Source organism: Ochotona curzoniae, unplaced genomic scaffold, assembly GCF_017591425.1.
Source record: "Ochotona curzoniae isolate NIBS_2020 unplaced genomic scaffold, NIBS_Ocur_1.0 contig_3527, whole genome shotgun sequence".
NCBI classification, from domain to species: Eukaryota; Metazoa; Chordata; class Mammalia; order Lagomorpha; family Ochotonidae; genus Ochotona; species Ochotona curzoniae.
This window is the reverse complement of record NW_024465897.1, coordinates 2,219,872-2,246,449: the sequence shown is the minus strand read 5'-3', so window position 1 is coordinate 2,246,449 and position 26,578 is coordinate 2,219,872. Positions and strand designations below refer to the sequence as shown.

Genomic DNA, 26,578 nt, shown 5'->3' with positions numbered 1-26,578 from the left:
TGCTGGTGCCTAGCTGAGTTCTGTCCAAACACAGCAGTTGGGTCTAATCAACAACGAAATCCTTAACAGAATCCAGGAGTCTTCTGTTGGGGGCGCTGACCATTTCCTGCCCTGTGATTGGCACTTTGCCCTGATTGTTGTGCCTTGGTTATCTTTAAGCTGATTGGACAAGTTTGACAGATAAGCAGGGGGCTTGGTGGGACAGGGGCATCAGCGTAACGGACATAACGGTTTCAACGGAAGATCGCAATAAAAGCGCCTTGGAGACTCTCAAGTGTCGGGTGATTTCTTCTGCGGGACGGGAGGACCCCCGATAATTGGTGCTGTGACTCGGATAGAAGGTAGTCTTCCCTCAGTTGAGTCACACATTCCTGTAGCACCAATATTCCGCGGCCTCTTCTGCTTTCTCTAGCCCTGCTTTGATGGCCTGACACTATAGAGGGGGGTCTTTCTTCATGGCCCCCCAGCACAAGCCCAGGCAACAGAAGTGAATAGAAGGCTCAGCTGGAAGTTTAGAGGTAACGTAAAATCTAGATGTTCAACTTCAAGGAGACCTTAGAGACCCATGAAGTCTGTTCTACCCACTTTTTAGTGTTCAGTGGTGTGGCAGTCACACAGCTGATCAGTCTGGATCAAGGAAACTGATGCTTCTTAACAGATTCCTCTTAAGGATGAAGATCATGGCTGAAACGAGAACATGACTGCGGTTCTGGAAATGTTTATTTTTCCTGATGGTCACTGGAGCCATGTGTGCAGATGCAGTGAGCCACAGGAACAGGCAGGGCGGACAGCTGGGCAGCTGTTACTGAGTCCACAGGCAAGGAGGCACAGCCGGGTTACACACTAGCACCCTCTAGCCAAGCCATCTGGAGGGGCCATCTCTGAGCTGAGGTCTGGCCCAGGTCAGAATGTATTTAGGACACAAACTGTGGTTTTAAATTCACTGATGTCTTTCCTTCCCTTCAGGTTTCACATCCTAAACCTGCTAGGGAATTCCCTTTCTCCTGAAGGCTACATATCTATACATACACCTTACATATTATCTTGTCTTTATCAGCTAACTTTTCTTGTTCACCTGGCTTTTTAAGCAAGTCTGGGATCCCAAGACTGCCTCATAACAATTTGAAGCCAATGCATACTTTCTCACATTTAGGTCGCAGTCCAATTGGCAACACATTTTCTTGGAACATCTTACCAGAAGGCAGAGTAACTTACATTTCCACCTTCTCCAAATGTTGGCTGCTCATTCAGGTGAAGATGACTGAACTAGGCCATGCTGGCTCCCCGAACTTCATAGCACTAGAACTGTCCAAAGCAGGACATTTGTTATGAAAATGAGTGATGAGGTAAAGAAGGCATGTATGTTATGTATCTAAAAGGCAGAGCTGAGAAAGAAGAAACAGATTTTCCATCTACTGGCGTATTCCCCAAAATGCTCCAACAGCCAGGAGCCAGGAACTGGTCTCCCACATGTCTGGCAGGGACCTCAAGTCCTCAGGCCATCATCAACCTCTCGGGCCTCTTAATAAGGAAGTAGATCAGAGGCAGAACAGCTGCGAGGCATGAGCTAGCACTCCGTGTGGGATGCAGGTGTCCCAACTGGTGGCTTAACTTGCTGTGTCATGATGTGTGCCCGGTGGAAGCGTTCTTTAATCAGGCTATTGAGATGGCCAAGGGAAAAAAGCTGATCTCCGGGCGGGGAGACGCACCAGAGGAGGCTTACCATAGCCAGCTGTGATGGCTGTAGAGAACCTGTTGCCTGACACGTGTCTAGCTCTGCAGAACCTGGGCTCTTGGCACCATTCTGCAGCATCTCCATCAGCCCATGCCCCAAGCCCAGACACCTCAACAAATCTATTCAATGCAGAATCCAGAAAACAGCTCACACCCCATTTATTATTTAAAAATATTTTGTTACAAAAGGAAAAAAATACAATGCAGTATAAAAGATTGACAGCGTCATCAAGTTTATTACACAATTTTCAACCTATCAGAAAGACAAACAAATCACCGACAACAGGGGGACGGGGGCCTTAGCCTTTTTTGGGGGAGCTGTTTTTTTCCTTTTGCTATCAGGAAATAAAACTAAAAATTGTGTCATTGAGTAAAAACAAAAACAAAAAAAAGGCGGGGGGGAGGGGCGGAGAGAAAAGAAATCCTCCAGGTAACGGCTTTTCTGGTTTCTATATTTTATTCCCCTTAAAGTGTCATCTTGGTTTTCTCTACACTTACAAAGACGCCCGGAGCTGCTCTCGAGGATAAGCACATCACTTAACACTTGGCTGACTGGGCGGGGTGCCTCGTTCTGAAGTGGAGGTAGGGACCGGGTTGGGGGACAGGGAGAAAAAAGCTACAACCAGTAGCCTCTGTCCCAAGGGAATGTGCCTCTCCAGCCCTGGGCATTCCCTCAGCGCCTGAGGGCTGTGTCAGAAATCATGCTGGGAACAGAGGAAGGGTTCAGTCCAATTCAGTTTTTTCTCCTCTGAACTAGAGGATCTCCAGCAACCCTACGCCTCACATGCCAAGTCTCATCCCACATGCCACGTCTCTTCACATTAGCTGTCATTTGCCACGCAGAAGAATCGCTCCATGGGTACTGCAGGACCCTGTGGCCACCTCCTCCTCCAGCAGTAACCACATCACAATTTGGATGTTACAGGAAAAGGAAGTTCCAGTTGCCTGAGTAGAAATAGCCCCCAGAGTGCTGGTCCTTAGAACCCGGAGCTGACTTCAGTCCTCAGGCTCCATTGCATCCTCAGCAGAAGCAAGAAGTACCTCCAGGCAGAGTGAGGGGAGTTAAGTCACTAGTCAAAAGGTGGAAAGACACCAGATTGCGACTACCTGCCTACCAGTGCCAGGTCATCTCACGCTAAGTATGTACCTGGGGGATGCAAGGCCAAGCTTACATCCAACCTGAAAAAAGAAAAGCCTATGGAAGTAGATTACATCCTGCCCAACTTGCCTCTCTCCCCGCTCTTCTTGGTAATTTTACAGTCTTCACTGCTGAGGTCCCGATTATCCCCATCTCCCAATGGCAGTACCTTCCTCTAAAACAAGGAAGTAGCCTTCATGGGGGAAGGAAGGGCTCCATGTGTTAAATGGAAAAAGCCCTTGGGAAAGGGAACACCTAATAGAGCTGGTTATTGCAACAGGCAACCAAGCACTAAGCAGCAGAAGGTGGTAATTGGCTCTGCCAGTCTTCCCAGCAGAAAGCAACCTCAGGGGCCTTCTTTGCTTAGGAGGGACAAGTCCACTGAAGCGGCTGGGCAGGGGGAGTGGAAAGGGTTCGGTCCTCTGAGAGCTCAGGGAAGGAAACCGTCAGTATGTGCGAGGGAAAGCCAGAACAGATGTACCTTTCCTAAGGTCACTTCTGTTCTTGTGGTCCCTCCTCAGAGGGCTGGGAAGGTAAAGGAGTTAAACAAACAAGTGGTATGTTAGCAAGGGCTGTGGACCCTCTTGGCTCCATCACAGCGAGTGCTGAGGGCAGACCTGAGCATGTTTAGCATGCCCAGTCACTCTCTCAGACCCCACATAAAGGATCCATTTTTCCTGGGAAAGAAGTCTTCCCATCAACCTCACCACTAAACTGCTCCTGGAGAATCAAACTCGGTTTGTTTCCTTGGACAAAGCACCATTCTCTATGGAGACCAGGGGCCTGGACAAGTTGTTTTCTTCCTGTCTGCCACTCCTTCCAACCACACAAGTCTTCAGAGTCCACCCCACTGGAAAAACAGGAGGTGTGGGGTTGGGAGGGCTGCCAAGCAATCTTCAATTCTGTAGGGCGGAGGGTATTCCCTGGGTGTTTCAAGGGAGTTAGGGATTTGGAGGAAAGGAAAGGAGTGAGCGGCCTCCGTCCTTAGTCCTGATCAAGGTGAGGAGATGCAGCAAGTCCATTAAAAAATTTTGCTTCCAACCAAACTCCTGCAATGAAAACATCAGGAAAAAGAAAACAAGTTAGAGGTTCCCTCCTGATTGAGATGAGCTTAGAGGAGACACTGGCATTTTCTACAGTTACAGCCTAAGAAGCAGAGGATGTGGACAGGAAGAGAATGTTAGCCTGGGAAACTAAAAAGAAGGCAGGCAGGATTGTCCAACAATGTTCCAGGGGTAGGGAAGTGGTTGGAAGAGAAGCTACAGTGATTAGAAAGGGGGAAAAAAAGCAGTGACATCTCACTTTAAGGGTAGGGGAGAAGAAAACACGGACCACCACAACAGCAGGTCTCTGAATGCAGCTTGACTGAAACGGAATCTTGCCAGAAAGTATGGAAACGATACATTTCTAGAAGTTGCAAGGCAATGTGGCAAGTTTAAATACTGTTTCAGAAAATCTATTCTGAGCAAGTCATAGCTTACCTTAAAGGGGAAAAAATCTGGAAATGGGAGGTACAATGGTAAGAAAACAGGTAAGCACAGAACCAAACCCACCGATTCCCCACATCCCAGAGGCTCTGGCAGGGAGCATGCACGTCAGCAGGAAATGCCTCTTTTTCCTCTTTTAAAGGCCTGGTTAAAAGTGACTCTCAGCAGTGTCCTTCACAGTATATGACCACACCTGGCACCAGATTTTCCAAGTTACTCTAAAACTCAGAGACTAAGTCTTTCCTGAGGCTACAGCCGTGGGCAAGAAGCTGAGAAGCATGCTAACACTAAGCAGGAACCACCTGGCTGGCTCAGAACAGAGAGCACAGCACAGCAGGAAAAGAAAATAACCAGTGGTCCTTATCAAAAACACAATGAGCATACAAGCAGAGTTAACATCTTCCACCCTACAGTGAGGCTCGGGGCCAGCCACTTGTCATATCACCACCAAACTCAAGGCCCCTCCTGCAGTGCTGCAATATCAACCTGTGGGTGCTGTGTAGTTCCTCTTGCCATACAAAACAGAATTAGTAACCAAGAGGAAAAAGGAAATTAAATTCAGGCTTAGAATTTCTAGTACTCACACTGGTCAACATGGCCCACAGAGCAATGCTCGCCTTTCACACAGGTATTTTGGCAGAGGCTCCACGTGCCTGCCAGCACTACACAGAAGACCGGCACGCTGCCTCCGGCTGGATCCTCCTATGCACTGAAATGGCACTCTTTTGGCAAGGATTCCAGAATCTACAGGCCTCTGCCTTATTTGCTTCTCTCAACACTTGCATGTCCCATTTGCTGTGAGAGAAAACTAAAGCCCTCACTGCATACTGTTTCACAAAACTGAATAGAAAGTTTCAAGGGTTAGGAAGATACAAACTAGGGAAGTTTTAATACAGTGACATTGAGAACTACGTAAGTCCCAGTCCATAAAATCCCACAGCTCTCTCACATAACCAGAAAGAGATGATCATAATTTGTGAACTATTCCTACAAACCAAGATTCAAAGCATAACTTGTGCATTGTAAGAAGCTACAGTATAAATCCGTAAAGCTCTATGGTCACAGGCTGGGGGTAATGTTTACACACAGAGATCAAAGGTTGTTTCAGGGGTCAATCCACCTTCAGGTCCTAAGTGGGCCTCCTGAGGAAGGATGGACAAAGGCCACTGCCCCTGAGAAACATTCATAGAACACATGTGCATACACTCAAAATACAACCCTTTCTGACTGAAAGACTGTTATCTATAGAGTTTGTAAAATAAAGGCTTCTAAGGCAAATGATTCAAGAACCATTATCTCCCCAACTCGAAGCCTCCTAAGCCACAATGTGGTACTTACAGATTGAATTCAAAGTCCTTAGGGGAGACTGTGAGAAGCAGACACTGTTTGGGAATCTGACTCAGTTCTTTTGGGCTCATGGAATACCGACATATCTAAGGGGTAAACCGGGAGAAGCTGGGGAATGAAGAATCTATCTTAGAGTTCATTTTCCTTGTTAGAGGCCTGTGCCAATTGACTATATTCTTGGCAAAACTGTTAAAAGGATTGTCAGTCATCCAAATTCAATCAGTCTCACTTTATAGGTAAGAGAAATGAGACAAGGCAACAACAGCTCATGTTCAAGCTGAGACGTGCAAGCCTCAGGGTTCTTATGAATCAGTGGATCCAACCACTTCCTTGTCAAGTCTGGGGGGGGTGGGGGGGATTCTTGGCTCAGTGAACTCCAAAGCTTCCACACTGTGTGGTCTGCATGCTGTGTGGCACTACCCACTGTGTGAACTCCATCAAGAAAGTGAAATGCTGTTCCTACGCAATAAGCCATCAGCCACTCCGCTGCCTGGCCTCCTGAAGACAGTCAGTTCTATCAGCACAGGAGCCTGCCTCGCACGAGGTGATGCAGGCACTGACCAAAACTCATCCACTGGACTCAAACCCACAGCTTATCAGTGATGGAAAACACTCTAGAATCTGGTGAAATAAGTGAGAAATTTCATAACAGAGAAAATAAACTCATAAAAATACTAGTAACTGTTCATTTTCCCACCTATTTGCTTCCCATGGCAAAAGATAATTACCAACTATAAATCTATTAATGGCAGATAAAATGTTGGCGCCCGTGCAGTGGATGTGGGGGACATGAAGGTATGAAGGGTATTGTTCCATTGCAGGCAGGGCCAAAGGAACTTCCTGCTGTTTGGCAGGGCCTGCCCGGCCCGGTGGACATCTCTACAACCACCTGGATGCAGCTCCACCTTCTTTTGCATGGACACCAGACCACCCTGCGGGAAGAAATCTAATCCATCCAGGCATTGTTTGCTACTGTGAGGTTGGCCTTTTACTCAATGTGAGCTTGGAGGTTAATGTCAATAATAATGTCTTGCAAAAGGGCCTTCTATTATTCCTACTGTCTTGGCTGTCCCCATTGACCTTATGCTAATCAAAGGACCTATATTTAGGCTTTCATTCTTTCCTCATTCTTTAGATTTCCCTTTTTCTTTGTGATACAAGATTGAGTGGTAGGATAAGAATTGTAGCAGGAACTTCTATTGTTTCTAGGTAAACTAATGGCAGAATTATCCTTAGAAATTCCTAACATGACCATGACATAAAAAGTCTGAGCCAGAATTTGACTGATTTTGTATAAATAAAGCGGACAGCTTTCCCGCATGGTCCATTATGATCATGAAATTGTAGTGGTCCGTGTTTCTTTCCTCTTTGCGTCTCATCCATGCACCCTTCGTGAGTTCCAAACTCAGCTGGAGCTGGACTCCGGCAATAAAACCCAAAGCAAAGTTAGAAGGCTGTCACCAAAGCAAAGAGGGCATCCTTTCTTAGTAGGCTGTCACTAGGCAAACTGCGACAGATTTCTCTCAGTGTTTACAGCCTAGAGGAGGGACGCTCTGTGGTCGGGATTTCTTCTCCCTTACTCATTCAGTTATCCATCTATCCCCAAAATTTCAAAGATAATTACTGTTCTCTCTCCTCACCTTCCTTCTTAGTTATTATTTTCAGACCAACAGGCAAAAGGACAACTTCATAACAAAACTTGATGTGGGACAGAAAAGTGGGGAGTCCTAGAGGTTAACAAAGCTTGCAACTGCCAAGAGAGATGCAGACGCACCCTGGAACCACAGATCTGAACTTCCCTCAGGAAGTTCATGGAAAAATAGAATTTAAGAATATTTTGGTGCAAACATTTTCTTTGAAATCTATGCATAGCTTTCTCATAATAAACTTTTAAACGACCTCTTATAGGCTCTCTTGGCCAGAGCTTAGAACATTTAAAGATCTTTCCAGACTACTCCTCTTGCTTACTTAACACTATAGTCTTGTGCTAGTTTTCAGCTGGGCTACACTGTTAAACCTCACAGGATGTTACCTTGAGCTACAAGCCTCCTGCTCCACCATGGGTCCTATTAATGAGTGGGAAATAAAGGGATAGCCAGAGCCCATGGATCTAGCCGATTGTAACTGAAGAACTTTTCTATTACCTGAGTTAATCATTTGCCAACCCCACAACCCTTCTGTTTTTGATTTAAAAGAAATGTGCATAAGCTTTTTGTATAAAATAAAATATCTTCCAGTCTAGAAAGCTATTACATACATTTTTTTTTTAGATCAGTGCTCTCTCCTAAGGTCCAATTTTCAAAATCTAGCAATGACTATTATTTAAACTGGTTTCTTCAGATGCCATGCTCTTATTATTTCTACCAGATACCAGGGTAAGGAATTCTAAAAACAAACAAACACCCCTGCTACAACAGCTTAGCTTCATCTGGCAGTCAGACTTCCCATAGACAAGCAGGCAGTATGTTCTGAACTTTGATTACCTAAAATAAGGCTGTCTCCACCCCAACATGTTTAATTTAAGCAACCCTTCCTTTCTCAAGATCATCCACCAGCCAGGAATGGCACTGCCTCCCACCTTTCTCAGTGGTGCCGGTCCCGCTCTCTATCCCGGTGTCTCTCATGCTCACGGTTCCTTTCTTGGAAGTAGTCATCATGCCGATCTTCATTATGAAGCAGATCCCGGTGCCTCCTGCTGCTCTCCCGGGACCGGCTAGGTGACCGTTCCCTGGACCGATGTCTTTTCCTGTTAGAAAGATCCCTCAGCCTCAGCCAGAAGGCCTACTATAATCTTCCCAAGAGTATGTTGTTCCGGTATCTCCCTGTGATTTCGTCATGTATCTTCTATTCTTCTACCACAGGTCCACTGTCTAAGATCTCAGCTCTCTGAGAGCCAATTTTGCTTGGGAAAATAGCAACAGTTAAATTTTTAAAGATCATACTAATGAATGTGACCCAGTGTTAAAGACTTGACAAGAATCATGTCTGCAAACACTACTCTTGCTCCTTTGTAAAATTGAAGAAAATAACAGTCAAAAAGATGACTGAACTTCTATACTCATGAAAGTCTTCAAAGATAGTCAGCAAAGAATTGGGATTCAGACCCCAGGCTATATGGCTTCAAAGCTCATTTTCTTACACACACTGTCTTTTCCTAACTGATCCCACTACTTCATCCAACAGATTTCAGACATGACAACACTAGTGAGAACCGATCAACCTCTCCCTCTTAAGGACATAAGGACTAGGTCCATTCATCTAGCCAGGTCCTTGCCAAACACCCTAGCAGGACTCTGTGCCTCCTACTACCACACATTGAAGAAGTGCTACTCAGGGTTGGCAATGTGAAGCCATCGACTTACCTGGAAGAGCTCCCGCTGGCACCCATGCTATAGGACTTGGCCTCAATGCCATGAAGACAGTCCTTAAGAGAGGAGATGAGGACACGGCAACGCTCATCATTGGCGACCCGGGACTGTTTGATTACTGCAATGGCTGTGAGCAGTGTCTCAATCGCATCACTGTAATCCCCTGCCAAGGGACGGAAAAGGCCAAGGATGAGCAGAGGCACTGATAACTGAACCATAAGGAGCTCTCAGGAGGACAAGAACCAGGAGTAATTAACCGCATCCCCCAAATCAGTATCAAATGACAAGGCACATGTCACAGGTATGAGAGTGGATGAATGACATCTGTATCTCATGATCAGATGCTGCTAGCTCAGTACTATGAAACAGTACTATGTCGAAGCACAACTATAATTCTACTAAAATTGCTCTATTTTTAGTTCATAAATATGCGTAAAAATGTTTTAGTGTTACTTGTGGTGTTCGTTTTCAATATAGTCGCACTATATAAATTCAGAAACACTGGTTTTCTGGAATATTACATAGTTGTTAGAATCACAAGGTAAGTAAATATGTATACAGAGAGAATAATTCACATAAAATGTTAAGCACAGTACCAGGCACAAAGTAAGGGCTCAATAAATAAATAGAATGGTGTTCATTCTATAAAATAATCAAAGATACATATGTTGATACATGCACAGAACAAACTCTGGAATAATACACACTAAATTACAAAAGGGAGTCTTATTGGTGGTCCTTGTATACAGGACCTTTATTTTTAATAATGCATACTTCTTAAATAACTTTTAATCTGTAATCACAGGCATGCACATGCACATTTTAAAACATAGCTGCCATCCTGACGAGCCCGTTTGCTTCTAGCTCTGAACAATGCCCAAGAGGTCAGTGCTCAGGGTCACAGGCTGCGTACTGGTATACCACTGTTCCAAATAAGTCACAAGCATTGAGAACAGAATACAAGGCAAGTACAAATCTACACAGTGGTCTGGTAATAAAAGGCTGGAAACTGCCTCTGTGCAAGGCAACAAGAACTGAGTAAAACCCTGTAAGTGCTGTGAGATCCTAGAGGACCCGATGTTCATGAAATATATGTGGTCTGAATGACAGGACCGAGAACATAAAAAATGGAGGGAGACAGAGTTTATTATTGATCAGTGCAGTATGAAGTGACTGCCAAGGGAAAGACAACAACGATAATTTTCGTTAAATTCTATGTCTCTGACTTGTTAAAATGGATGTGTATTACTTCTTAAAAACAATAATTCAGCTGTTCACAGCAAAAAGTGAGGAATTATAGAAAACATATTCAGAACAAACTTCTTTAAGATTTATTCATTTTTATTCAAAAGACAAATTTACAGGGAGATGGAGGACAGAGAAAGACCTCCCATTCACTGGCTCATTCCTCTGTTGGCCACAATGGACACTGCGAAGCTGATTCTGAAGTCAGAAGCCAAGAACTTCTTCTGGGTCTCCTACATGGATGTATGTTCCTAAGTACTTGGGCCATTCTCCACTGCTTTCTTTGGCCACAAGCAGGGAGCTGGATGGAAAGTGGAGTAGCTGGGACATGAACCAGCACCCATAAAGAGAGCTGACACTTAAAGATGGAGGATTAGCCTGTTGAGCTATAGCGCCAACCCCAGGGCAAATTTATTTGTTACAAGATGTGACAATCTAGAGACAATTCACATTCAACGTGAGAAATTCAATAGAAGGAAGCGAGCATTACTAATAAGTGAAATTCAAACCAGAACCCTGAAAACAGGGCAAAAGTCAGCTTCTAGAAGGGCAGAATATACCTAAAGATGACATCCCACACACCTGCCTCTTTCTAAGGCTACATGAAGGTCACCAAGTTTGAGCAGACTCCATATCAAACAATCATCTGGTTAAGACCATTCCTACAAACCTCAGGACTACACCTGGCAGTGGATTCACTAAACAGACTTGTACCAGGCACTAAGATCAGGGGAGTCTGGGGGACAGGAATTTCATTCTACAACCAATACCACAATCATGTGGTACTAATTAACTTACATTCTGACAGGGGGCAGGTCTAGGAACAGGCTAAGTAAGCAATATCACCAGTATTTCCCAAAAGCCAAGAAATCAGGTTACACATTGCTCTTCCAGGTATGTCAGCTTGATAACTAACAATGTTTCTACCTGTCCCTGTTGAAAAACTAAAGGGAGAAGCAGCCAAGGTAAGAGCAAGTTACCTGCACTGGCTCCAGCTACTGCTTTGGAAATGGCACTGCTGGAAATAGCCCGGTTTCGCTTCATGATCTCTTCAAATTCAGCTTCACTCACTGCAGAGGGTGGAGGGCCCACATCTCGGCTGCACGGAGACAAGATCACTCCTGAATGCCCACACCTCTTACTCTTCTTACCATGTATTACAGTATTGTCTTACTTAGTCTTATGTGTTACTCTTCCATCATATGCTTCCCCCCCCCCCACATTTATTGTATTTTAATTTTAAAAGGTGACACCTTCAAACTCAGCAGCCAGGCGAGCAGGAATGCTAGTGCCTGCAACCACTAGAGCCCAGGTCAAGGATCTACCGCTAAAAAAAAAAAAAAAAAAATCAAAACACATTTTTCTATCATAGGCTTTTATATTTGTGGCCTGACCTGACAGTGCTAGACATTCGTAGTCATAATCATGGCACTCAGTTTAATCAAGCTCCTTAAAAGGGGATCTTCTGGGTCACGTGCTTAAAATGCAAATGAACCTCCCTTCACATATGAAGCCATGAGCCCACTAACAAAAGCAAAATGAACTATGTCCCAAGACTCAACACTAGGAAAACAGATTCCACAAGGGTAAACACAAGGAATCAGTGCTCACTTCTTAAGGCAGAACAAAATGCTTCACACTCTATTCCATCCCACACCTGGCTCAGATCTCAAAAGGCACAAGATGGTCCTTACCTGCCATGGTGGTTATAGGGTGTAGAGGCCTTCATGTAGGTATCTGGTGGAGGTCCCACTGCAGCATTTGGTGGTGGGAAGAAGGCTGGGTTGAGGTGAAGCGCAGGAGGGATGGCCCCAGGGGGAGGAACAGCCAGATGAGGAGGTAATCGAGGAGGAGGGGGCATGAGATGCTGATAGTGGATGCCAGGAGGAGGAGGAGGAACACCAAAGCTTGAAGAGAGAGGTGGTGGGGGTGGAATTGGGGGTGGGGGCAGACCCATCAGGGGAAGGGCTGAAGGAGGGCGATTGAAGTAGGGCAGCACACTGGGGGGCTTATCCACGCGAGCAGATGAGGGTACAAGGTTCTCAGAGGGCGTGGCCCGGCCGTCTGCAGAATCACTAGACTCTCGGGAATGGGCCCGTGGAGGTATTCCTGCAAGGCAAACGGAGTCAGTGTTACTGCCTGTCATGCAGACACTGCCACAGGACCAGCTCAACCTTCAGCAAGCCATGTGGCACTATACTGAGGAAGCAGCTGAGAAAGAATAACGTTATTCACTGCCTTTTCTTTGGTTACAGAAAAGAGATCAGAAGCAATTCAGGACATACCCAGAAAGCAATATCACTGCAAGTCTTCTATATCAAGGATGCATGTCTTTTTTTATCCAGAATTGAGTGTTTCTGAACACACATTTACTTCATCCTTGGAGTTGTTTCCTATTTTTAATGCTGAAGGATCCCAATGGCCCAGTAGGAAACAAGAGTGTTTGTGCATGCTCACCTGAATTCCTGCTGACTTAAATCCCAAAGCCCTTAGGGTTTCAAGGCATTTCTACTTAGACTAGTACACTAACTAGTTCACATCTCTACTTTGTTGTGCACTTGAAGTGTTCTCTCTGCCATACTGCTGTGGCCAGGGAGTTTACGGGGGAAAAAGTGGAAAGGCAGAACAGGTAGCACTTTCTCTAGTCACAAATCCAAAACAGGGACAGTGGAGAAAGAGGTTCAGGTGAACAAGGGCAAATGGGAGGTTAAATGACAGGTGAAGAGAAAATGGGAGATTAGCCAAGAATGAGCAGGTGGCATTCCGATGACAGCAGAGACTCAACAGCTTGGTATAAAATGTACTTTTCTAGAAAAGTCCCACTTCACTTCAAGCCCTCAGGGTAGCCTGCCAGGAACCTAGCAGGGCACAAGGGCGGTTACGACATGCTGGTATGTAGCTGGAAGCATGGCTTCTGACACTGTCAAGTCACTTGCTTGATTTGATTCCTTCTCTCTAATTTACCAGGGTAATCTTGATTAATGTGAAAGCCTAACAGAACATGATTGTACGGGTCACAGGAACCCTGGTGGGAGAAAGATGCTGTTGGCAACAAGTGTGGAGTGAAAACAATACTCCTTAAATTAAGCTCAACAGTGCTAACTTCGCTGTAAAGCCCAGGGTGGGATGCATTACACAGCCAGGCCCTTACTTTCTCTACTGCAGAAATGTATTGCTAGTGCCTAGCACAACACTGGCAGGTTCTTAATGTCTCCCCCACATGGCAACTTCCTCCTCCCCAGAATTCTCACAAACAGAAGTTTTAAGCAGCTGTGTTTTTCAGTTAAGCATCTTTCTAGCTACAGTTCCATTCTGCAAGAGATCTGGCTACAAATCCCCAGAAAAAGAAACATTTTTAAGCAAGGTTTGCTTTGAATTAACAGTGCTCAAATCCATTAATGTGAAAAGCAGAAAAACGGCACTGGAACATCATCTTCTCAGCAACACAGTAACACCAGGGAGTAAGGGGCTGGGCAGAGGTGAGAACTGTCAAGGAGAAAAGTGTGCGCAGCAGTAACTTAACCCAGAATAATGGGAGCCCACACAAGGCTCACTTAGGCTGTCAAGCTAGTTAAAGCAACAGCTGCTTCTATGCAAGAGAGAAATGACTATACTTTCACTTGATACAATCATTTTTCCTAAATGGAGACCTGGGCTTGAGCAGTGGCAGCACATGGGTGGTGGACCTCTGCCATCTCTCGTAACAGGTGGCTGTCTCGGGAAGGGCTCTGCAGCGTGGCAGCACCTTGAGGTCACAGCAATCTGAATCATTCACCAAGGAGTGATCGGGCCTAGCAGATTGACTCACAGTAGCCAACCTCACAAGAGGCCAACCAGTAAACCAGAATGCCAATCTATCAGTTTGCAAGGAGACATTAACTGCCAATCAGACTGTAATACTTAAGTCAGCTGATCAACACATTCTCTTCCCAGAAGAGAGCCTAGTCGAAAAATCAAATTAGCATCAGAAGGTGGCTTGGTGTGAACAGTTAGCATAAAGGGAGTAAGATGAATTTAAAGAATACTATCATTAAAGCAAGGTTATTATGCTGCAACTTTCTTTACTAATGAAGGACACTAGTATTCGCCAGGCAGATGAGAACATTGTTATTAAAAAAAAAAAAAGTTATTAAAAGAGTGCTCTGCTCCCTTAACAAAACTGGGAGAACAATATTCCATTCTTACTCATCCACATTCCTGGTTGATTCCTTACAGAGTACCCTCCCATTTTATGTTCACAACAGAATCACAGCCATCTTGATACACCAACATTTTTCGATAGCTAAGAGAGAGCCCTATGTTCTGATTGCCCATGGTCATACAAGTTAGTACAGAATCAAAGTAACCTGACCTGGACCTGGTGCGATAGCCTAATGACTAAAGTCCTTGCCTTGCACGTGCCGGGATCCCCATATGGGCACCAGATCTAATCCCGGCAGCCCTGCTTCCCATCCAGCTCCCTGCTTGTGACCTGGGAAGGCAGGAGAGGATGGCCCAAAGCCTTGGGACCCTGCACCTGCGTGGGAGACCCGGAAGAGCTCCTGGCTCCAGATCGGCTTCAGATTGGCTCAGCTCTAGCCGTTGCAGCTGCTTGGGGAGTGAACCATCAGACGGAAGATCTTCCTTTCTGTCTCTCCTCCTCTCTGTATATCTGCCTTTCTAATCTAAATAAATAAATAAATAAATAAAAACAACCTGACCCTAGCAGACTCCCAGCATAAAGCTCCTTTCTACACAATCCCCACTTTTCGTGGGCCACCTACGAACCATTCCACGATCCACAGCTACATTCAATGCCTCCCAGACTCTTCCACATTGTAAACTGAGTACACACCACGGAAAACAAACCCACCAATCCCGCCCCCCATTCATACAGATGGTCTCCACGTACCCCCTCTTGGGACTCGGACGCACTCACGTTTCCGAGCCTGTGCCTCAAACTGTGATAGATTCTGCCGGGTGGCCGGCCTTACATCCACTTTTTCTCCATTAAGAACTTTTCCTGGCAGAAGTTCCAACAATTTGTGGACAGAATTTTCAGAGGCTACCACCACCTCAGCATACCTTGAGGAAAAAAAATTACATGACAGCAGGTTAAATCTACTAGGCAACAAATTCTCTTCTACTTTCAACAAAAACTGATAATGCAAGGGATCCTCATTAAATAAAATACACACCTATCAACAAAAAAAGTGTCACCCTACAATCTTCCTAATTTGTTTTTTGAAATATAAATTAGCATTTGTTATTCCCCAACAGCTACCCTACCATGTGGTAGCTAGACAGGTGCTCATTTTAAGTGGGGAGGCTAGGTGGGCCAGGGGTGGGAGGGATTAAAATCCCAGGGCCAAACCCAGTGCAGATGTGTGATCCTCATCGTGACAAACTCAAAGGGGCTTCAGAATCCAGACCTCACCCTTTGGACTGGCCATTTGCTCGATTCTCTGCAAATTTCAACTCCACCACATCATAGACTCCTATAGAGCGAATAACCTGGATCAGCTGCTGGTCTGTGGTCCACTGGGGCCGGCAAGATGAAAAAGGAAGAAACGTCAAGAGCTACATGCCCCCCACCCCCAGAATGTCCCAAACCCCACCCCCCAAATCGAGGATTCTAGCCACAAGCATGACCTCCCAGAAGAATTCAAAAGCCTAGCAGCATTTCAATTAGTGTAGGCTTTTACTTATCGCCCTTATGCACACAGAATTCTAAAATGACCACTTCTCACAACCCCCAACTTTAAGGTTAAGGCAATTAAAACCTATTTTAACTGTCATTTGGTCTGATTAGTCATGAATTCAAACACTGGTTGCTAGCAACTTCAAATTACAGATCTGACACACTGGTGTTCACCAATGCCAGAGTTTTTCCCTTAAGTATGTAACATTTTCTATCTTGAAATAACCACCCCCATCACCCAACCAAAATACGTCACACTACGACTTTTCCAGAATGCCTACCTACCCCAAGGGCACTAGGACTATCAGGGTCTTCCTTTCATGCCCATCACCCACTACTATACAGGATTATCTAATGATCACCAAGAGTTCAAGGTGTTCACTCTGAAATCTCATCCCACATATGACCCTGCTAGACATAAAGCCCCAGGGTCAGGGGCAGTAACAAGATGGCAGAAAAAGCAACTACCCACTTAATCATTGCTTTCTTCGGCACCAGAACGTCCTCAGGATAGTTCTCTTTCAGAGATCAATCCAACCTGATCCCAGGAAAAAGAAATCCAACCCCATCAGAGCACAAAACAGTGCAACAGTACTTTCTGAAAATGCCACTACTTCCCAGGGCTCTCCCGCCAGCCACCCGCCAGCCTATTTGGTTATCCCAGCTCACCCAGGAGAAGCTGCCCACGTAGACTGCAGCTCTTCTGTTACGCAGGCCACTGTACGTATATAGAATTGCAGGAGTCTTGTTATTGGGCTTGGGCGATGGCTCCTGGCGAACAGGAGGTGGTGGCTCAGTGCTGCTACTTCTGTCATCGGAGGGCTGGGAGGTGGCTGTCAGCACATCATCATACAGGTCAATCTGATCTGTGTTGTTGAACTCTGGGTCCTAAGAGATGAGGGGTTAGCAAAGGCGTGTTCACAAACCTTTCCTGCTGTTCATTCTACTGCACTGTTATTTAGAATCTAGTCAAATATTTTGTAAAACAATACAGAAAGCTTTCTTGTCCTACTCTAGGAAACAGCTTCATTGTTAACCACATTACTTAATTTTGATTATGCTGCGTATTCTTCCAAGATAGTTAATCATTTAATTGTTTGCAATGTTTTCGGCTTTAGCCACCTGTGAGAATCCAAAGGTGCATGGTTAAGGAGTCTGGATTTGGGGCAGTGGTCAAGACAGAAACACTTTTGTCCCATGATAGAATTCCAAAGAATTCCTGAGTTCACATCCTAGTTCTGCCCTAATTCCAGCTTCCTGCTTTTTTCTTTTTAATTTTTAAAAAGGCAGATTTTAGAAAGGCAGATTTACAGAGAGAAAGATCTTTATTCCATTGGTTCACTCCAAGTGGCTCCAACAGCCGGATCCAAAGCCAGGACCCAGGAGTCTCCCATGTGGGTCCCAAGGCTTTGGGTTGTCCTCAACTGCTGTCCCACAGCAGGGAGCTGGATGAGAAGTGTCGCAGCTGGGACACACACCGGCGCCCATGTAGGATTCCGGTGCTTGTAAGATGAGGATTTAGCCACTAGATTATCGCACCGGGCCCACAGCTTCCTGTTAACATAGACCCCGGTAAAGGGAGCGATGGCTTACATAGTTGCGTTCCTGCCACTCAGCCTTGCTCAGAGCTGGCTGATGCAGGTAACAGGGGAGTAAAATAGTAGACGGGTCTCTACATCTCAAACAAGACAAGACAAGACACATGGTGAATAAGAATGCAGAAGATGCATCTGTTACTGTTATCAGTGAGGTCAGGTTCTAAATACTACGTCTGAGATACACTAGAAAAGTGTATCTCACTTATTTCAACATCTCACACTAGTGTGAAAGCAAGTGTTTTGTAAAACTTACAAGCAGTATTTAATAGGAAACGGTAACTTTATGTTGGCACCGACAAGACAGAGTTACTGATTTAGTCTTTGATTTATAAGAAATCTAGGGGAGCTCAGGCCCACGGCACAGAACTTCCTGTGCTTAAAAACCATCAAGGAAACGTTAAAAGAGTAACTCTAGTCGGTTTTCTAGTTGGTTCTACTTCTCCCTTTTAATTTCATTATTATTGGAGAAACAGGGAAACAGACAGGGTTCTATCTGCTGGCTCACTTCCCAAATTCCCACCATGGCCAGGGCTGGGATTAGGCCAAGTTTAACCCAGGACTTCGGAATTGAGCGGAGGTCTCCCAAAGGATGGCAAGAGCCAAACACTTGAAGCCCTTGTAGCTGTCTGAGGGTCCCTATTGGTGGGAAACTTCACTCTCGGAGTCAGAGTCGAGACCAGAACCCAGCCACTTCAATATGGGACATGAGTGTTTCAACAACTTGGCCAAAGCCCTAGCTCCCTTAAGTTTGTTCTATTTCTCAAGGGCTGGTGTGACGGCTTAAGATCGCTTGCAAGCACTGGGATCTCATACAGGCACCAGTTTGTGTCGCAGCTGCTCTGCTTCCCATCCCTGCTTGCTTATGGTATGGGAAAGCAGCAGAGGACCACCCAAAGTCTTGCAACCCTGCACCCCTGTGCGAGACCCAGAAGAGGCTTCTGGCTTCATTTTGGCTCCATTTCTGTCTCTCCTTCTTTCTGTAAACCTGATCTGCCTTTCCAATAAAAGTCTTAAAAGTTAAAAAAAAAAAAAAAAAAAAAAAAAAAAGGCCCGGGGCCAGTGGCGTGGCCTCGTGGCTAAGGTCTTTGCCTTGAACGCCCTGGGATCCCATATGGACGCCGGTTCTAATCCCGGCAGCTCCACTTCCCATCCAGCTCCCTGCTTGTGGCCTGGGAAAGCAGTCGAGGATGGCCCAAAGCCTTGGGACTCTGCACCCGTATGGGAGACCTAGAAGTTCCTGGATCCTGGCTCCGGATTGGCACAGAGCTGGCCGTTGTGCTCACTTGGGGAGTGAATCATCGGACAGAAGATCTTTCTCACTGTCTCTCCTTCTCTCTGTATGTCTGACTTTCCAATAAAAATAAATGTTAAAAAAAAAAAAGGCTCGATTTCTCCAGTTATATGCAATTCCAACAGACTACAGTGATACTTGCATAGGAGACAATTTTTAGTTATCCCAAAGATGCTCAATGACACCACAAGCAGTCTAAGTTCTCTAAAATGTAAGGTCCGGAAAACAAGTCAAACTGATATCAGGTAAGCACTTGGTCTTGCAGTTAAGATGCCAAATGCCATGCTGGTGAAGAACTGACCCTGCCTGGTTCAGCTCTTATGTGAGCTCTGATTCCAGCTTCCTGTTGCTGTGTCCCCAGGGAGACAGCAGGTGTTGGCTCAGTTACTCCAGTACCTGCCATCCACAGAGACCTGGACTAAGTTCTGGGCTCGGGGATTCAGCCTGGCCCAGGCCCAGCTGGAGTGGGAATCCAGGAGTAAACTAGTAGATGGAAAAACCTCTTTCAAATAAACTAAAACCAACATATCATAAGCTGAGCCAAAGAAAGCATTTATAATAATATGATATTATATTCTGGATGAAAAAATTTACCCTTTATCTATGTGATACACATATGTTACCAAAAACTTCTTAAACTTCAAAACAGTCACATTTCCAAACATTCAAACATCACTAATGATGCTGTGGCCAAAATGAGACAGCAAGAAGTTCAACATGCTTTAGGAAACTGTAACTCATTCACACCACTGCTACCTTTTTTTTTTAAGGTTTTATTTTTACTGTAAAGTCAGATTTACAGATAGGAGAGACAGAAAGAGAGACTGATTCACTCTCCAAGTGACCGCAATGGCGAGAGCTGAGCTGATCTGAAGCCAGGAGCCAGGTCTTCTGGGTCTCCCAGGCATGTGGGTGCAGGGTCCCAAGGCTTTGGTCTATCTTCCACTATTTTCCCAAGCCACAAGCAGGGGAGCAAGAATGGAAGTGGAGCAGCCAGGACATGAATCAGCACCCACATGGGATTCCGGCATTGCAAGGCAAGGCTTTAGCCACTAAACCATCACAGTAGGTCCCAACTGCTACTTTTTTAAAGAGACAAAGAGAAAATGCACTCAAATTAGGTAACTTGTCTGGCCCTCTGAATAAAGTTTCTCTAACTAAGACAAGAAAGCTCCAGTAAATATCAGCACAAGAATCTGGGACGCTGAACTGAGAGCACAGAAGAAATTCACTGCCAAACTTACACACAGAACTTTTGCAATCCTTATGCCATCACACACTTTTGGAAATAATCTACTTTCTCAGTTTATCTGAATTACAGTGGAAAAAAACAACAAGATAACAATCTTGAACTGTTCTGAAAGCAAAATGCAAAGATTCCTCAAGCTCGTAAATAATTTCAAATATTACCAACCCACAAAAAAAAAAAAAAAAAAGGAAAAGGAAAAAGCTCTTGGCCCTCAAACAAGTGTTAGAGATCAGCAACAGAGCAAATGTTTCCAAGAAGAGTATTTTGCATAGTGAAGCCTACAAATCAGGATCTTGGAAAAATAGGACACAGAGGTACAGGGAGAGAAGCTAACACTAGTATTTGCGGGTAGTAGATAGTACTTTGAATAAGCACATCAGCTAGAGCTAGAAACTTGATGTTCCAGGTATAAGTCATATTTAAGCCACCCCTAATCTAGACAAATCACTTATCTATTCACTTAGTAGGTAGGGTGACTTACTCTTTTTTTTTTTAAAGATTTATTTTTATAATTTTTATTGGAAAGGCAGATATACAGAGAGGAGGAGAGACATAGAAGAAGGTCTTCCATCTAATGATTCACTCCCCAAGTGACTGCAACGGCTGATGCTATGCCGATCCGAAGCCAGGAGCCTCTTCCGGGTCTCCTACGCAGGTGCAGGGCCCCAAAGCTTTGGGCCGTCCTCTCCTGCTTTCCCAGGCCACAGGCAGGGAGCTGGATGGGAAGCGGGGCTGCCGGGATTAGAACCGGCGCCCATATGGGATCCCGGGCATGCCGGGCCCTGGTGACTTACTCTTGTGACTCAAAGTAAATAGTTCAAGTGTATCATACCTTACATAAAGATGACACCTTAGACATCACTGCACTAAGCCCTTGGCACCTGCAGACCACATGAATTCAACTTCACATCAAAAATATTTAGAGACACAGGTGTCGTGGCACAGCATGTTACTCAGCCCCGTGAAACACGTGGATCCCTCATTGAAGTGGCAGTTTGAGTCTTGGCTGCTCTGCTTCAGATCTAGGTTCCTGCTAATGCACCCAGAAAGCTCATGTGTTTTGATTTTCTGACACTCAAACGCTCATTGCTTTCGCCTGGCTCAACCTTAACTGCTGTGGCCATTTAAGGAATGAATCAGCAAAGACATCTCTTCTTTTAAGTAAATAAACATTAACAAGCAAGCAAGCAAACCCAATATTGGGAGAGGCTGACATTTCACACAATAGTTAATATGTCACTTGGGACACCCAGAGTTTTAATGGAAATACCTGGACTGAAATAATGACTGCATTCCTGAGTCCAGCTTCCTGGAGGTACCTGCCCTGGAAGGCAGCAAGTGATGGTCAAGTACCATGGTCACCATATGGGGAACCTATATTAAGTTCCTGGCTCCTGGTATGTGGGGAGTAAACCAGTACGTGAGATGACTTATCTCTGCTTCTCAAACAACAAAGGTAAAAACACATCCTAAGAATTATTTACATAAATTTTTACATGGTGTAAGTAATTTGAAGATGGCTTAAAAGCATATGGGAGAATGTGAATGGGTTACATGCAAGCACTACATCATTTAATGTAAGGAATCTGAACACGCTCAACCTTGGTATCCACAGGGAAGCGGTTACCCTACAACCAACCCCTTAGACATCGCGGGATGTCTGTACAGCATAGGTTCTTCCCCTGACCCAAATCAACAGAATTAAGATATTTATGTGTATAACATCTTGGATACTTAATGGAGGCAAATTAGTATCAGCAATATGTTTCCTAGTGATACTACAAAAAAAAAGATCACTGAAAATTATAGAATGAAACAATACTCCAATTGAGACAGCCAGAGACCAAGTGCACTGCAGGCAACTTCACGCTATAAGCTTAGGCAAACAATCTATTCTTTCAAGATCCCTCCAAAAACAGAAGGATTTAATCCTAGAGGACCTTGTAGCATAGATTATCACTTCAGAAACAAACCAACAAAATGCAAAATTGTCTCACAGACTCAAATGACCTTTCAGAGCCTCACTTCAGAGAAATGGGTCCAAACTACTTTGGCATAGGCTCCCGTAAGGCTCTCCTGAAATTGTCTAGCATCACCAAAACATTTTATTGGTTCAGCTGGTAAAACAGAAAACTAGGTAAGGGTATGAGGTTCTTCCAATTACCAAAGTTGGTGATATATGCAGTGATGAATCATAAGTTCAAGATAAAACAGCAAAGCTTTACATGTACTGTGCTGCTGAAAGCTTCATTTCAAACTGAAGATATATATTGTATATATTCAGTATAAATAAGTATAAATAAGTATAAATAAGAAGAATTATGCTCAATGGCACAGAAAGAACTGGGATGTCTCACGTGCTTAGTAAATGAAAGGGAACTTTCAAACACATACTTAATTTCCCTAATTTCTAGCCTGTCTTCCTATGGGGAGTAACCAGCCCCCCCCTTTTTTTAAAGCAACCAACTTGATATCATTGTATCTTTTAACTGTAACCACAACTCAAATTTTTGGTCTTAAACAATTCTCCCGGTTCTCATCTCACACCCTCCTTCCCCATCACTCCACCCATTATTCCCCATTGTCTCTGTTCATCAAGCTTACCCGACATGACTGGAAACTGTTTCGAGTACTGTTTTGGGTACAGGTATTAAAATTTTGCCGCTTTACTCTACTAGTCCTAGCACATGCTTAGCAAACCAAAGAAACTCAACAAATATTTGCTGATTTAAGCAATAAAGACGATCACCTACTCTGTACAAAGTTGGTCTCAGCATAATAAGGAATAAAGACAAAACACAGGAAGGAGGACCCAGCTAAATTCTAGTATTGCATCTGCTGGGCTCATGTCCTAGCTGCTTCTCATCCACCCCCTGCCTGTGGCCTGGGGAGGCAATGGAAGATAGCAGAAAGCCTGGAGATGTGAAAGAAGCTCCTGGTGGCCACTGGGGAGTGAACCAATGGATCAAAGATCTTTCTGTCTCTCCTTCTCTCTGTATATCTGCCCTTCAAATGAAGTTAAAAAAAAAAAAAAAAAAAAAACCTTTAAAACAAGCCAAAACACTGGAAGGAGTGGCAATGCTCAGTCTCCTTCCCAGAATTATCAGCTGGTAATCCACGCTATGCAATGCAGTAAAAAAGCCATCAGTGCTACATAGAGACTTCTGCAGCATGCTGCGGAAACTAAGCATCCAAGGGGCCCAGAGTGATGGCTCAACCAGCTAATCCTCTACTTCCAAGTGCCAGCATCCCATGGGGGTGCCAGTTTGTTGGGGCCCGTGCAGTATATGTGGGGGACATGAGTGGGTGAGAGTGTTCCATTGCAGGCAGGGCCGCAAGGAATTTCCTGCTGTTTGGCAGGGCCTGCCCAGCGGATGTCTCTACAACCACCTGAATGCAGCTCCACCTTCTTTTGCATGGACACCAGACCACCCTGCGGGAAGAATTCTAATCCATCCTGGCATTTGCTACTGCGAGGTTAACCTTTTGCTCAGCCTGAGTTTGGAGGTCAATATCTTGCAAAAAGGGCCCTTTATCATTCCTACTGTCTTGGCTGTCCCCATTGAACCTATGCTAATCAAGGGACCTGTATTTAGGCTTTCATTCTTTCCTTGATCTTTAAGTTCTCGTTTTCTTTGTGATACAAGATTGAAGTGTAGGATAAGAATTGTAGCAGGAACTTCTAGGTACTGGCAGCAGGAACTAGGTAATACTATGGCAAGAGTTATCTTTAGAAACACCCACTTGACCATGAAGTAAAAAGTCTGGGCCAGAGTTTGACTGATTTTGTATAAACAAAGCGGACAGCTTTTGTGCGTTGGCCATTATGATCATGAAGTCCTAGTGGTCCGTCTCTTTCTTTCCTCTTTACGCCTCATCCAAGCTCCGTTCGCGAGTTCCAAACTCAGCTGGAGCTGGACTCCGGCACCAGTTCATGTCCTAGCTGCTCCATTTCCCATCCAGCTCCCTGCTTGTGCCTAGGGAAAGCAGTGGAGGATGGTCTAAAGTCTTGGGATGCTGTATCCATGTAGGAGACCCAGAAGGAACTCCTGGCTCTGGATGGCCATTTCGGGAAGTGAACCAGTGGATCGAAGACCTTTCTCTTTCTAGCTCTTATTCTCTCTGTAAATCTGCCTTGCCAATAAAAAAAGAAGGGTCTAGCCACCACTAGGGACTCAACACGAACTATATTTATTTGGGGCAAAAAGCACACGAAGGGATTTTTGTGCATGGCCCAGCTTGGTGACTAATCAGTAACATTCTTCAACACAATTGGTACTGGATGTCTCTGGCCCAAGCCAGAGTCTACCATTCTACTCAGACAAGGGATTTTACCATTTCTTTAGCAATTCACAGATTACACTAAAACCAGCTTTGCCAAAAATGAACTAACTTATGGTGAGAAGTTGGGGGAAGTGTGTCCCTTCCTCTGTCTTCCACCAGACATTCAAATCCTGCCTCATTGGTGTAATAATTGGTACCCAATTAGAGCCTATGCACTATTGTTTGCCTGTACAATTAAAGAGGGGACACTGCTGAGGCCAGCAACGTCTCCCCTAACAGAGTAGTGACCAGGGACCAGTGCCTGCATCCTGTGACCTATAAGGAACACCACTTAATAACGCTTTCTCAGACCACACATGACCCACAACCAAGAACCCTGTTCTGAGTATTTCTCCAATGAACCAGTAACACTGTCATCCATCGACAAATAAGGACTCAATGCTGAGACAAAAAGCTTTTCATTAATAAAGAATTAGCCAGCTTTCTTTTCTTGTCATGATAGAACAAGCACACACACACACAACTGCTGAAAATTTGATTCAAGGGAACGTGGAAAACTCAGGAGAGCAACGGCTTTGGATTTAAGTGAATATACCCAATCTCTTCCAGAAGTTTTGATTTGCCTGAACTGAAAAACGTGACAGATTTAAGACAGTTAGCAGTAGACACCACAGTTTAACAGACTTTGGAAAACCGCGTGAAATCGACACATGGAGCGACCAGCCACTCCCAACTTGGCACATGTGAATGGCTCTACTTCCACCTGCTTTTGAACCACTCTGCCCAATGTCCTTCACTCCTTTCTTCTCAATACAATTTATTACATCAAAATGCCAACCTTACTTCTCAAGCCTAGAATCACACTAGAAACAATCAGAACAGAGCAAAACGGAACGTTCAATTCTCTCGAGCACAGTGGGCCTTTGCACCTCGAGGCCCAGGGCCATCTCTCCAGCCAGCCCCCCAGAACACACCGCTGCGAACGGTTTCCAGCTACGTGGTTTTTAAACACGGTTAGTCTTGGAGAAGACTGACACCCAACTTTCGCTTCCTTGAGCAGCCAGTTCCACAGGTTGATTCCTCATTCCATTATAACTGATTTTTATGTGCTCTTAAATCAAACTCTCTCAAATTAAGCCTGAAGGTTCAAATTAACGTTACGCAGGATACTCAATAGGCTTTAAAATCTCCGCTAGAAGGGAAAATGTTACACCTGAAGAGTTGCGTTCAAGACTAGGGCTGGCACATCCTGAAACCCGTGCCAAAGTTGCTCAAAGTGACGGAAACCCCAAAGCTCTCAATGACCACCTCCTCCCCGCCGCCCCCCTCACCTGGTTGAACTCCTCATCAGCGTATATATCAATCAGGTCCACTCCTTCTGACATGGCTCCGCAAGGAAGATCTCAAGTCCGGAGAAGGGACAAAGTAAAGAAGGAAGCCACTGCGGTATGCAGAAGAAGCCCCACGATTAGAAAGGCAGGAGAGGGTCCCAGGCCGGGAGGAGAGGCAGGGATGGTCCGGCCGCCCCGCCCCCGGCCTCGCGCCGCCTCGCACCCTGCCCAGCTCTCCCCGGCCGTCCGGGCTCGCGGGGCTCGCTGCCCATCATCACCCAGGGGCCCCGACCCGAGTGGCGCCGCTGCTGCCGGGAGCAGGGCGCGACCCCAGAGTCCAGGCCTCGGCTCGCAGTCGCCTTCTTCGAGCCGGACGGCGAAGCCCGCCTACCCGCACCTGCCCAAGCCCCGAGGCGACCCCAGCCAGGGTGCCGTCGGTCCCGGCAGCTTCCATCCGCCCCTGCCTCTCCCTCCCGGCCCAATCCTCGCCCCCGGCTAGCGCGGCCTGCCCCATTCCCTCCCAACAGACCCGGCCCGGCGCGCTTGGCCCCTCCCTCCAAGGCCCGCACCTCCCTCCGCGCGCCGCCTCCGGCCAGGCCCTAAGCTCAACCGACCCCCTCCCCGCCTCAGCCGCGGCCCAGGCCCTTCTTCCGGCCCCGCCGGCCCACGGCCGCGCGCCCCCGTTACCGGGAATATGGCGGCGGCGGCGGCGAGTCCGGACTAGGCCCGAAGCGCGCGAACCGCTCTCCACCCCAGGCCCCGCCCCCCGCCACCGGCGTCACACGCACCGCTACTTCCGCCATGCGCAAGCACGCACCTTCCGGCT

At 45.7% G+C, this 26,578-nt stretch overlaps 1 protein-coding gene across 6 annotated transcripts; it reads right to left on the bottom strand.

Annotated features, from left to right (window-relative positions):
- Positions 1-1,877: 1,877 nt before the first annotated feature.
- CPSF7 (cleavage and polyadenylation specific factor 7) lies at positions 1,878-26,507 on the bottom strand. Of its 6 annotated transcripts, none has more exons than XM_040982004.1 (10): positions 26,440-26,507; positions 25,753-25,862; positions 16,669-16,887; positions 15,736-15,839; positions 15,238-15,383; positions 12,014-12,428; positions 11,300-11,418; positions 9,069-9,237; positions 8,285-8,452; positions 1,878-3,921 (listed from the first exon to the last, which is right to left on the bottom strand). In XM_040982004.1, exons 2-9 carry the CDS (start codon positions 25,804-25,806, stop codon positions 8,290-8,292), a joined length of 1,389 nt encoding a protein of 462 aa, XP_040837938.1. In that variant the 5' UTR covers positions 25,807-25,862; positions 26,440-26,507; the 3' UTR covers positions 1,878-3,921; positions 8,285-8,289. The 6 variants fall into 6 exon arrangements, with proteins under 6 accessions (XP_040837938.1, XP_040837933.1, XP_040837934.1 ...); XM_040981999.1 differs by having other exon boundaries at positions 15,211-15,383; positions 26,440-26,501; XM_040982000.1 differs by lacking the exon at positions 26,440-26,507 and adding an exon at positions 26,322-26,406 and having other exon boundaries at positions 15,211-15,383.
- Between the last annotated feature and the right edge of the window lie 71 nt (positions 26,508-26,578).

Coding starts and splice junctions, on each gene's coding strand:
- CPSF7 (XM_040981999.1), bottom strand. CDS start 25,806: ATGTCAGAAGGAGTGGACCTGATTGATATATACGCTGATGAGGAGTTC. Junction 16,888..25,752: donor CTGATGAGGAGTTCAACCAG/GTGAGGGGGGCG, acceptor CTCATCTCTTAG/GACCCAGAGTTCAACAACAC. Junction 15,384..15,735: donor GCAAATGGCCAGTCCAAAGG/GTGAGGTCTGGA, acceptor TTTTTCCTCAAG/GTATGCTGAGGTGGTGGTAG.